At 48.9% G+C, this 13649-nt stretch overlaps 1 protein-coding gene across 15 annotated transcripts in view; it reads left to right on the forward strand.

Moving 5' to 3' along the window:
• Nucleotides 1-13649, forward strand: part of LOC142256749 (IgGFc-binding protein-like) — a 135105-nt gene that overhangs the window by 11809 nt on the left and 109647 nt on the right. For 14 of the 15 annotated variants that reach the window (XM_075328615.1, XM_075328618.1, XM_075328616.1 and 11 more), the window contains exon 6: nt 13403-13603. In XM_075328615.1, the coding sequence (XP_075184730.1) occupies nt 13403-13603 (201 nt within the window). Of the gene's footprint in view, nt 1-7055; nt 7107-8826; nt 8857-9046; nt 9083-9168; nt 9196-13402; nt 13604-13649 lie in introns of those variants that run through there. The other variant, XM_075328620.1, reaches the window with a different exon arrangement.

Here is a 13649-nt window from a genome sequence, read left to right on the forward strand (position 1 = left end):
CCGGAGTCGGCACGTGTACAGATTGAGCTATTGGCTTAACGACAAGCCAAGATCTAATCTGCACACACGCCACATCCGGGCACCATTTTCCTTAATTCCACTGCTGGGAGATGAATGGGCCGGAAGCAGTGCAGCATTCGCAAGTGAGATCTTGAGCTGAGAGCTGCATCTGTGCACGCGCCACCTCTGGGCGCCATTATTTGAACCCTGCACTGCCGACATTTTCAGGATGCCCATGCCTCACAGCCCGCCGCCGAACCGGCATCATTCCTGCTGTGTTGGTACCGGGTCTCTTGGGGTATATGTGATGCCACTTAGGCCAAGAAGCGGTCACTTCCTTGAGACACAATTGACACTCAGAGGATGTCAGAGAGCAGCGGCAGCTTTCACTCCTCCTACAATGTGTGACATAAATGTAGAGTAACAACTAAGAACCAAAACTTCCGTATCTAGATCTAAATGTAAAGTCAATTATTTACCTAATTGTAAACATATTACAAATTATTTTAATTTTATCCTCTAGTAAAATATATAAAAAAGTTGGTGTCACACTGCACTAGGAGATGCTGAAGCTACAAGCAATGTAACTTCAGAGTGAAATTAGCAAGTAAACCACCAGAGGGCAATAGAGTAGTCAGAATACTGGGTCACCAGCAGGAGATCTCGTTAATAGCATAGGGATAGACAAATCGTGGTCAGGTGATAGCAAAGGGTCAGAAGCCAGGAAGTCACAGATACAGCAGAAGGGAGAGATGGAGGCTGGAGTCAGGAATGTAGATACAGGTCAGAAGCCAGGAAGTCACAGATACAACCAAAGGGAAAGATGGAGGTCGGGGTTAGGAACGTGGATACAGGTCAGATGCCGGGAAGTTCAAGTACAATCAAGGGAGGAGGACAAAAAGGTCTACATTGGGATAAGACAGACAGGAAAGGATACATAGTAGACAGGAGCGGGTGATCAGGGACCGGGACAGACGGACGATGGAGGAGGGTACAAGTCAGAACCAGGTAGCAGGAAAGCAGGACAGATCGGAAAACTCACCAGAGCCAGTAAATCACGCTGCAGAGCATAAACTATTACTGGCACTGAACTGGAGGTACAGCACCAGGATATAGTGTCCCGGTAATCAGAGTGAGGCAGGGAAGAATTAACCCCTAACATGACCAGGCCGGAGCTGGGTGAAACCACAACAGCAGATACTTTTTTTTTGAGAATTAGATACAGAAATAATTTGGAAATTGAAGAAAACAGTCATTCGTATTCTAATGTTTATATTTACGTTGAAGGTAGAATACTGTTAGGGCCAGGTGGACGGGCAGACCCAGGAGGTGGATCCACTTTGCCGAACACCTTAATGAAGGCAAGGGGTCCGGTAGCCGGTGCACTACGGGTAGCAGGACAGTCTGTGCAAAAGAGTGGAATGGAGAAGTCCCTGGGACCACAGAGTCACTGATGGTAGTCCGGGTGACGGAGCTCAGGTTCGGAGGCCGAGATGTTGTCAGGCAGAGTCCGGAACCGATGGAGCGAGAGGACGGGTCACCACAGGGATCAGAGATGGTACGGACTGACGGGATGGCAGATAGTCAGCGTTCGGGGTTCGGGAATCGGCAGGACCGGATGGTGAAGCAGGAGCGGCTCTAGAAGAGAGATAGGTAAGTATATCACAGAGACACAAAGAGACCTGACTCCTAGCTTAGGAAACACGAAGAACAGGCCCCGCCCACTTGGACATTAAACCCCTTTATACCCTGTACCTGTGTGTTCAATTTCCTGTCAGTGGACGCTGGCCCTTTAAGAGAGGGTCAATGACCGCGCGCGCGCCCTAATGCGCATGCGCGAGGCCCGGGTGCCAGAAGCCAGGGCAGGGAGTGGTGAGCAGGAAGCAGGAGAGCCGGGCTGGGGCTGAGTAGCCGACGGGCGCCGGGAGCGGGGACCGGGCCGCCTGGGGACTGCAGGTGATGGAGGCTGGAGACCGTGGAGCGGGGGACGCCTGACAGAGGAGCCGGGGAGCGAAGCAGGGAAGCCGGGGAGCGTGGCAGATGAGCCGGGGAGCAGAGCAGGGGACCCGGAGAGCGTGACAGTACCCCCCCCCATGCCCCCCTCCCCGCAACCGGGACAGGAAGTACCCACATTCTCCCGGGGTTCCCAGGACCTATCCTCAGGACCATACCCTGCCCAGTCCACCAGGAAGAACTGTCGGCCCCGTACAGTTTTCATGGCCACAATATCCCTTACCGCATAGATGTCATCATCAGCGATAGGAGGAGGAGCCGAACTGGCAGCAGCGGAGAAGGGACCAAGGACAACCGGCTTGAGCAGGGAGACGTGGAAGGAGTTGAGTATCCTCATCGTGGCCGGGAGCTGCAGCTTGTAGGAGACCTCATTTATTCTGCAGAGGACTTTAAACGGCCCGATGTAGCGAGGACCCAGCTTGTATGATGGTAGCTTCAATCGGACGTACTTGGAAGCAAGCCAGACGAGATCTCCTGGAGAGAAACACGGAGGATCCAAACGCCTCTTGTCTGCGTGTCTCTTCATCCGCAGGGAAGCACGTCCAAGGGACGCCTTGACAGAGTCCCAAATTGTTGCAAAGTCACGGGCTACAGCATCAGCAGCAGGGACATCCGAGGAAGCGGATACAGGTAATGGGACGGAAGGCTGAAGTCCGTAAACAACATGGAAGGGAGAGCTGGAGGAGGACTCACTGACGTGGTGGTTATGGGAGAATTCAGCCCAAGGAAGAAGCGTGGACCAGTCGTCATGATGGGCGTTGACGTAGTGACGTAAGAAGGAGGTCAAGATCTGATTGACTCAATCCACTTGGCCATTCGACTGAGGATGGTAGGCTGAAGAAAAGTCCAGAGTCACTCCCAGATGTTTGCAGAGAGCCCTCCAGAAGCGGGAGGTGAACTGAGTTCCTCTGTCGGACACAATGTGTGATGGAAAGCCATGCAACCGGAAGATGTGCTGTATGTAGGCGTCAGCGAGTTCCTGGGCTGAGGGCAGTCCAGCCATAGGGACGAAATGAGCCATTTTGGAGAACCGATCCACCCCGACCCATATGACTGTGTGTCCGGAGGACAGGGGCAAGTCCGTAATGAAGTCCATTGCAATGTGTTGCCACGGAACCGTGGGTATAGGCAGAGGCAGAAGACGGCCATATGGCAGATGTTTGGGCGTCTTGTTCCTGGCACAAGAGGAACAGGCTGAGACAAAAGAAGCGACGTCCGTACGAAGGGATGGCCACCAGTAATGACGTACAATCGTACTCCATGTTCTTTTCTGACCAGCATGGCCGGCTGTTTTCGAGGCATGGCCCCAGTGCAACACTTTTTGCCTGTCAGTCTTAGAGACATAGGTCTTCCCGGGCGGTATCTGGGCCAGGGTGACAGGGGCCACCGGAATGATCTTACTAGGGCAGATGATGGGCTGGGATGTCTCCTCCTCCTGCTCCATGGGCATGAATGACCTGGACAAGGCATCTGCGCGTACATTCTTGTCCGCAGGTCGGAAATGGAGCTGGAAATCGAACCTGGCAAAGAACAAGGACCACCTGGCTTGCCGTGGGTTCAGTCGCTGAGCGGACCGCAGGTATTCCAGGTTCTTGTGGTCCGTGTAAATGATCACGGGGTACACTGCTCCCTCCAGAAGGTAGCGCCATTCCTCCAGAGCCAGTTTGACTGCCAATAGCTCTCGGTCACCGATGGTGTAGTTGCGTTCAGGCGCTGAGAAGCTCTTGGAGAAAAAAACGCAAGTCACCATCTTCCCGGAGGAGGACTTCTGCATGAGCACTGCTCCGGCTCCCGAGGAGGAGGCATCCACCTCCAAGGTGAACTGTCGGTTTAACTCCGGACAGTGGAGCACAGGGGAGGAAGGAAATGCCCGCTTCAGAGAGCCAAATGCGGCGTCGGCCGCAGGTTACCAGTCCTTTGGATTAGCCCCCTTCTTGGTCAAGGCGGAGAGAGGTGCAGTCAGAGCCGAGAAGTGAGGGATGAACTGACGGTAATAGTTTGCGAATCCCAGAAAGCGTTGGATTGCCTTCAGTCCAGAAGGAGGGGGCCAGTTGAGAATGGAAGAGACCTTCTCCGGATCCATCTGCAGTCCGGTATCGGAGATTACGTAACCCAGGAAGGGAAGAGAAGACTGCTCGAAGACGCACTTCTCGTACTTGGCGTACAGACGATTTTCCCTCAGTCTTTGTAGTACCAGCTGCACGTTCTCTCTGTGGGTCTGGAGATCCGGAGAAAAGACCAGGATGTCATCAAGATACACCACCACACAGATGTAGAGAAGGTCCCGGAACACGTCGTTCACCAATTCCTGAAAGACTGCTGGTGCGTTACACAGGCCGAAGGGCATCACACAGTATTCATAGTGCCCATCGCGAGTATTGAACGCGGTCTTCCATTCGTCCCCAGAGCGGATGCAGACCAGGTTGTAGGCACCCCGAAGATCCAATTTGGTAAACACACGAGCTCTTCTAAGCCGATCAAACAATTCGGGGATGAGCGGCAGGGGGTATTTATTTTTCACGGTGATTTGGTTCAATCCCCGGTAGTCAATGCATGGGCGTAGGTCGCCCTCTTTCTTCTTAACGAAGAAGAAGCCTGCTCCAGCAGGAGAGGAGGATCTCCGAATGAATCCCCTTGCCAGGTTCTCTGTGATGTAGGTAGACATGGCCCTTGTTTCGGCAGGAGACAGCGGATATATCCGTCCTCGAGGTGGTGTAGTTCCCGGGAGCAGGTTGATGGCACAATCGTAAGGACGATGTGGCGGCAGTATCTCTGACTCCTTTTTATCAAAGACGTCCGCGAAGGACCAATAGGCCGAGGGCAGTCCCGGTAGGGACTCTGGAACCGGAGGTCGTCGGATGGGTTGAATAGTCTTCAGACAGTTCTCGTGGCAAGAGGAGCCCCATCGGGTGATTTCACCAGTACCCCAGCTGACTGAGGGTTCGTGTGTCCGTAACCAGGGGAGTCCCAGCAGGATTTGATGGGACATGTGTGGGAGGACATAGAGAGCGATGTTCTCGGTGTGCAGGGCACCGATACGCAGTTCCACCGGCTTGGTGATCCACGAGATGGTGTCAGAGAGGGGTCTCCCATCCACAGAGGCAATCACTAGGGGTTTGTCGAGTGGAGTAACAGGCACCTGGTACTTGTCCACCGTGGCCTGCTGGATAAAATTGCCTGCTGCCCCGGAATCGAGGTACGCCTCGGCCGTGAACCGCGTCTCTCCCATTGTCACTTGAACAGTCCACGTAACCGGGTCTGAGAGAATCCCAGCAGCTAGGGTGGCCTCTCCTACCAACCCTAGGCTTTGGAGTTTCCCGGCCTCTCTGGACAGGAGCGTAGAAGGTGTGTGCCCTCTCCGCAGTAGAAGCAGAGACCCTTGGCGAGCCGTTCTGCTCGGCGTTGTTCAGACTGCCGCAAACGGTCGATCTGCATGGGCTCGTGGACGGAGACACCAGATGACGTTGACTGAAGTACGGCGGGCTTCTGCGGAGGAGAGGAATGCCGTATCGGACGTCTCTCACGGGACACCTCTTTGGATCGTTCCTGAAAACGAAGATCCACTCGAGTCGCTAGGGCAATCAGGGCATCCAGGGTGGACGGCACGTCACGACCAGCCAGCTCATCTTTGATACGACCCGAGAGGCCTTCCCAGAAGGCGGCAGTTAGAGCCTCATTGTTCCACCCGAGTTCCGAAGCCAAGGTGCGAAAACGGATGGCATATTGACCCACCGTCAGAGTCCCCTGACGTAGCCGGAGGAGAGATGAGGCCGACGCGGAGGCGCGTCCGGGTTCGTCAAAGGTGCCACGAAATGCCTGCAGGAACTCCTGGATGTTGGTGGTCACCGGATCCTCCTTCTCCCACAAGGGGTTCATCCAGGCCAGCGCCTCACCCTCTAGATGGGACATCATGAACGCGACCTTGGCTTGGTCGGAGGCAAACAAGTGCGGCAGTAGCTTGAAATGGAGAGAGCATTGATTGATGAAACCCCTGCAGGTCTTGGGATCTCCAGCGTACCGGGGTGGTGAGGCCAAACGAAGTCTGGAAGCATCCGAGGAGGCTGCCACGGGAGCTGTGGCCGTGGATTGTACAGTGGAAGCTCGAGATGCCGAAGATGTGACCGACGCTTGCAGCGTGTTCAGGCGGGCGTCCACAGAAGACATGAAGTTCAGCATGCGGGTCTGGGTCTCACGCTGGCGTGTGAGTTCTTCCTGCAAGGCCGCTAGTGCTTGGACGGGATCCATGGCCTGTTCTTACTGTTAGGGCCAGGTGGACGGGCAGACCCAGGAGGTGGATCCACTGGGCCGAACACCTTAATGAAGGCAAGGGGTCCGGTAGCCGGTGCACTACGGGTAGCAGGACAGTCCGTGCAAAAGAGTGGAATGGAGAAGTCCCTGAGACCACAGAGTCACTGATGGTAGTCCGGGTGACGGAGCTCAGGTTCGGAGGCCGAGATGTTGTCAGGCAGAGTCCGGAACCGATGGAGCGAGAGGACGGGTCACCACAGGGATCAGAGATGGTACGGACTGACGGGATGGCAGATAGTCAGCGTTCGGGGTTCGGGAATCGGCAGGACCGGATGGCGAGGCAGGAGCGGCTATAGAAGAGAGATAGGTAAGTATATCAGAGAGACACAAGGAGACCTGACTCCTAGCTTAGAAAACACGAAGAACAGGCCCCGCCCACTTGGACATTAAACCCCTTTATACCCTGTACCTGTGTGTTCAATTTCCTGTCAGTGGACGCTGGCCCTTTAAGAGAGGGTCAATGACCGCGCGCGCGCCCTTAAGCGCATGCGCGAGGCCCGGGTGCCAGAAGCCAGGGCAGGGAGCGGTGTATAGGAAGCAGGGGAGCCGGCCTGGAGCAGGGCTGGCGACGGGCGCCGGGAGCGGGGACCGGGCCGCCTGGGGACCGCAGGTGATGGAGGCTGGAGACCGTGGAGCGGGGGACGCCTGACAGAGGAGCCGGGGAGCGAAGCAGGAAAGCCGGGGAGCGTGGCAGGTGAGCCGGGGAGCAGAGCAGGGGACCCGGAGAGCGTGACAAATACTTTAAGGAATCGGTGGAACAGCCAGAGGGTCGACTCAAGGATTCAGTGAGTAGTCGTCACATTTATTTAGAACACAATATGAAAAAACTAATAAGCAAAATGGATGAACTTCCACGGATCTGCTCATCTCTACTCATCTTCCATATGACACTGTGAGGTTTCCTAGGACTGTATCCAACCTCTTTCAAGTTTCTTAAAGCAAACACAGTCTTAGAAATGTAAAAATGGCCTGTCATATACTATCCATTCACTTTATTCAGATTTATGGCTGAACTATCAGCTTATTTGTCACTATCCTAAATCACCTTAAAAATGTCTGCTGCAGTCTCTGCCTTGGCTACTGGCATCTCCTGGTGGAATATAGCCTTCAAATGTCATACACTATCCGTTCAGTTTATTTAGTTTTATGACTTTCTTTCCCTATTTCTATGTCTAAACTATCAGCTTAAATCACCTTAAAAATGTCTGCTGCATTCCCTGCCTTAGCTTTTATACTGGCTCTGATAGCATCTCCTGGTGGAATATACCCTTCAAATATCACACACTATCCATTCAGTTTTATGTCTTTCTTTCCCTATTTCTATATCTAAACTATCAGCTTATCTGTCACTATCCTAAATCCCCTTAAACATGTCTGCTGCATTCTCTGCCTTGTTTTTTTTACTGGCTCTGATAGCATTTCCTGGTGGAATATACCCTACAGATGTCACACACTATCCATTCAGTTTATTCCATTTTATGGCTTTGTTTTGCCTATTTCGATGGCTAAACTATCAGCTTAAATCACCCTAAAAATGACTACTGCATTCCCTACCTCAGCTTTTATACTGGCTCTGATAGCTTTTCTTGGTGGAATACACCCTTCAAATGTCACACACTATCCATTTAGTTTTAGGGCTTTCTTTCCCTATGTCTATGTCTATACCAGTGGTTCCCAAACTCCAGTCCTCACGTCCCCCAACAGGTTATGTTTTCAGAATTTCCTTAATATAGCACAGATGATGCCTTGATCACCTGTTCAATAGTAAGGAAATCCTGAAAACATGACCTATTGGGGGCCATGAGGACTGGTCTAAACTATCAGCTTATCTGTCATTATCCTAAATCACCTTAAAAATATCTGCTGCATTCCCTGACTCGGCTTTTATACTGGCTCTGATAGCATTTCCTTGTGGAATATACACTTCAAATGTCACACACTATGCTTTTAATTTATTCAGTTTTATGACTTTCTTTCCTTTTTCTATGTCTAATCTATCAGCTTATCTGTCATTATCCTAAATCACCTTATACATGTCTGCTGCATTCCCTGCCTCTGCTTTTATACTGGCTCTGAAAGCATTTTCTTGTGGAATATACCCTTCAAATGTCACACACTATCCTTTCAATTTATTCAGTTTTATGACTTTCTTTACTTTTTTCTATGTCTAATCTATCAGCTTATCTGTCACTATCCTAAATCACCTTATACATGTCTGCTGCATTCCCTGCCTCGGCTTTTATACTGGCTCTGATAGCATTTCCTGGTGGAATATACCCTTCAAAACAAAGTGAATCCCGTCTTTGGTCCTGTGAGCTTTCTATGGCTGATGTAATGTCAATGTCTAAATGTTAGTAGCTATTTTTGTCAGTTAGCAACTGTCAAATTTCAAATTTGAATTCATTCCTAAACGTTCAACACAAAATGGAATTGATTCGCTCATCTCTAATAGTGAACTCAAAAAGTTCAGGAATGGTGACATATCGTCTATATTGTATCTTGCAGCTATTAATCCTGGCATACCCCTAACTACAGGTAACTAACATACAAGTTATTTATCTTTTTATCTATTTTATGAATATCTATTTTTTATGTGTATATATTATCTACCTAAGAATATAAGGCATTGAGATTGCTTAACATATAGCTTATTCTATTATCATGTGTAACTTTTTTTTGTTGTTAATTTATCAGAAAACTGTACTTTGTATTTTTTATTTTGTAGTAACTGGATTTCCGAGCACAAAGCAGATGCAAATCAGTAAGTCCACAAAAGTTTAGTTTTGTAAAGTAAAAAAAAAAATTGAAGCTGAAGTATACAACCGATAAAAATTATTCTTATTTCAGGTGGAAATGGAGGATTTCCTATGACAGGTAAAGTATAAACGTAAAAATGAATAAGTGTAAATCATTGCGGAGCTTTGAGTTTGAAAGTAGATCACAAGTATAGGCCGTTTTAATTTTACAGTGGGTAATATAGCAATTGAGAAGGAGTTGTCTGTCACGGTTCCAATGTGCGGAGCATCTTGTGCTCTGTGATATTCTGCCATGCTCTCTTCCAGAGCCGGTAGTTGCCTGTTCTGTTGCGCAGAGCGTTTTGCAGGTTTAGATGCTCTGCTGTTTGTCTTGAGCTCCTGTGGATGGGTTGTTTCTCAGCACTGAGTACTATGCTGGTGCTCGGAGTGGCTTTCTCAGATGCTCTGCTTCATTAGGGAGCATGTTCACCCAGAATGTTGCCAGTTGTATTTCCTGGTTCCGCAGTAAGTGCTCTTGGCTCCTGTTTGTGTTCAGTTATCTGATCTTGGCTTTTCGACCCTGGACTGTAGCTGACTTTGCTCTGCCCACCACCTTGACTTTGTCATTATCTCCTGGCTTCTGACCTCGGACCTTGTCCTGACCACATCTCCTCCAGCTCCCTGTATCTTATGCGGGCGTCACACGGTACGATATATCGGGCAATATGTCGTCGGGGTCACGCCGTTGGTGACGCACATCCGGCATCGTCAGAGATATCGTACCGTGTGACACCTCGGAACGACTGTGAACGAGCAAAATTACTCACCTTATCGTTGCTCGTTGACACGTCGTTCATTATCAAAATGTCGGTCCTCCTTCTGTGCTCCAGTTGTTCATTGTTCCCGAGACAGCACAAGTCGCTCCGTGTGACACCTTGGGAACGATGAACACAGCTTACCTGCGTTCCGCCGGCAATGCGGAAGGAAGGAGGATGTTTACGTCCCGCTCATCTCCGCCCCTCCAATTCTATTGGTTAGCTGCCGTGTGACGTCACTGTGACGCCGAACGTCCCTCCCCCTTCAGGAAGAGGATGTTCGCCGCCCACAGCGACGTCGCCCGGTAGGTAAGTGCTTGTGACAGGGGTTAACGACTTTGTGCGCCACGGACAACTAATTGCCCTTGACGCACAAACGACGGGGTCAGGTATGATCGCTCGTGTGATCGCATGATAGATCGTCCCGTGTGACGCCCGCATTACTCTCCTGGATCCTGACCCTCGGCCTGTATCTTGATCTTGTCTCTGCCTGCTCCCTGTGTCCTGTCGTGTTATCCTGGTTCCTGATTCCGGCTTGTTTGACTACCTCTCCATTCATGGCACGCAAGTAGTATCTAGTGCCACCTAGTGACTATCATCACACTATGCCACATAGTGTCGAGCATTACATTGTCCAAGTAGTAGACAACCCCTTTAATTCTTATTTAACTGTCCCACCGCTAAGCTGTGACTGGTCTCTCCTTTCCTTTTGTGCTCAATTTCCTGCATATTTTCGATGATCCAGGGATTCCAACAGTCTGAAAGATCTCTGGCACATGGCCGGTGTCTTTTTTCCTCCGGTGCTCCATTTCCGGCATATTTTCTATGCTCCAGGGCTCCCAACAGTCAGTAGATCTCTGACACATGGCCGGTTTCTTTTTTCCTCCGGTGCTGCATTTCCGGAATATTTTCTATGCTCCAGGGCTCCCAACAGTCAGTAGATCTCTGACACATGGCCAGTTTCTTTTTTCCTCCGGTGCTGCATTTCCGGCATATTTTCTATGCTCGGGAGCTTCCAGCAGGCAGTAGATCTCTTGCACATGACCGATGAAGGACAATAGGAACATTATTTTTTTTCACCCAATATTTATTAGGCTTCAGGGTTCCGGTGACACCAAAACATAACAAGGAATATTTGATTCACATTGAAATTATTTAATGGAAGTCAAATTTCCCGGCTAAATTTGAGTGAACTGAGAATTTAAAATTGGACAAATTCACTCATCACTAAGTAACAATAAAAAACATGAAAAATAATTGAGATCTGTATTATGTAGAAAATAAAGAGTCAGAGAATCAATGTGTGACATAAATGTAAAGTAAAATCTAAGAACCAAAAGATCTGGATCTAGAACCAAATGCAACAATCTAAAGTCAATTATTTACCTAATTGTAAACATATTACAAACAAGCAGTGGAGATGACGTTACACGGTGGCTAAATCACCGATGGAATGTAGAGGAAATGGATAATTCATGTATTCCGAGAGATTTGGAAATGGTGTCAAGGGAGGAATTTTGGGTGAAGACTGCTAATGATATCTTTATACAGGGAATCCAGAGACAGTGCCGTATTAGCTGTATATCAGTGCCAATATATCAATGTATCACACAATGAACACACAGACATGTTCTCTCATTCAGCCAGCGTCATCAACTGACTCGTGTATTTTGAAAGAAACTTAATTATACAAAATGCCACTTTGGCCTTGAAGCTAAACAGGGAGTAAGGAGTATTTCACTCCTTAATTTCTCTTAGCATGTTATGAAACACATCTTTGTTCGTTAAAACATTCTTTCTGTGTGAACACTACTGATAAGACCTTTACTCATCATTAAAAGACTTCCATCGTTTGTACATCTGTTCACTTATTCTTGGTAACCTCTTCATGACTATACAGCTTTGAATTATATAATAGGTCTGTGCAATTGCTACATAGACAGACAGGTAATTATGCGACTACATCTATATTTTGATTATTTACATACACAGATATTCTTATTACGTTTAAACAAACAAACTATAGCTCAGACCACCTTCACAATGGTAGACGATCCTAATAAATGACCATGAGCTGACATTTTTTATTATGGTATTTTATTCCTTATCATCTCAGGAAAGTTAGCATAGTCCAAAACTCGATATATTGAAGAACTCTTCATTTGCACATTAATCAACTCGTCAACATTCCGGCCACTTGAAATCCAAAGGGAAAGAACATGAGCACTCAATAATTACTGAGGATCTTTAGAGTTAAATTTAAATGTTTTACAAGTTTTTCAAAAAGTTTGTTTTACTTTAATGAATGAAATACATTTTTAAAAAATAGTAATAGATACAAAAATACGGTATTTTTCGATTTTTAAGACACACCCAAAATTTAGAGAAAAGAAAGGTGAAAAAAAATGGGGTCTGTCTTCTAATACGGTGGTGTCTTACTGGGGGGTGGAAGCGGTGGTGGAGCGTGGTCACAGAAGGCAGGGGTGGTGGTGGACCAGGGCGATGCTGCGGGAGGTGCGGCGGGTGTCTCATATGCTGTCAGTTTTGCGGGCTTCAAAGAAATGGTGCCCGGAGTTGGCACGTGCACAGATTGAGCTATCAGCTCAATGATAAGCCAAGATCTTATCTGCACATGCGCCATCTCCAGTTGCCATTTTCCTTAAGTCCACTGCCTGGAGATCAATTGGTCGGAGGCGGCGCAAGTGCAGATGAGATCTTCAGCCAAGAGCTCCATCTGGGCACTTGCCGACCCCAGGAGCCATTATTTGAAACTTTTACCACCCGCAGTCTTGTAATACGGTGGTGTCTTACTGGGGCGGGGTGGAAGCGGTGGTGGAGCGGGGTCACAGAAGGCAGGGGCGGTGGTGGACTAGGGCGATGCTGCAGGCGGTGTGGCAAGTTTTCCCAGAAGCTGTCGGCAAAGAAATGGCGTCCGGAGTTGGCACGTGCGCAGATTGAGCTATCGTCTCAATGAGAAGCTGAGATCTCATCTGCGCATGCGCCACCTCCGGGCACCATTTTCCTTAAGTTCGCTGCTTGGAGATCAGTGGGCCAGAGGCGGCGTGTGTGCAGATGGGACCTTGAACCAAGAGCTTTATCTATGCACTCGCTGACCCCAGTTGCCGTTATTTGACACCTTCACCGCCCACAGCACAGCAGTCCACAGCCCCAGCACAGCCGCCTGCAGCACAGCAGCCTGCAGCCCCAGCACAGCGGACGCAGCACAGCACCTGCAGCAATTGCCCATGCGTCCTGCTACCCCTGTCCACTATCTCCCGGTAAGCTACATTCAGATTATAAGATACACACTTCATTTTCCTTTAAAATTTTTGGGAGGAAAAGTGCATCTTATAATCCGAAAAATATGGTTGTAAAAGAAGTTTCTGTTTGGTGGCTGAAGTATTAGAAGTATCAGTCATTCATATTGTAATGTTTCCATTTATGTTTAAAGATGGAATAATTAAAACTATAAATAAGACAACACTGTATTACACACCGAATCATGTTCTAATGTTGCCATTTATTTTTAAGGTGGAATACTTCAAGGAATCGGTGGAGGACTTCAAGGAATCGGTGGAGGACTTCAAGTTATCGGTGGAGGACTTCAAGGAATCGGTGGAGGACTTCAAGGAATTGGTGGAGGACTTCAAGGAATCGGTGGAGGACTTCAAGGAATCGGTGGAGGACTTCAAGGAATTGGTGGAGCAGCCATAGGGACGACTCAAGGATTCAGTGAGTAGTCATCACATTTAATTTGAACACAATATGAAAAAAACTA

This window comes from Anomaloglossus baeobatrachus, chromosome 11 (genome assembly GCF_048569485.1).
Source record: "Anomaloglossus baeobatrachus isolate aAnoBae1 chromosome 11, aAnoBae1.hap1, whole genome shotgun sequence".
Classification (NCBI taxonomy): domain Eukaryota; kingdom Metazoa; phylum Chordata; class Amphibia; order Anura; family Aromobatidae; genus Anomaloglossus; species Anomaloglossus baeobatrachus.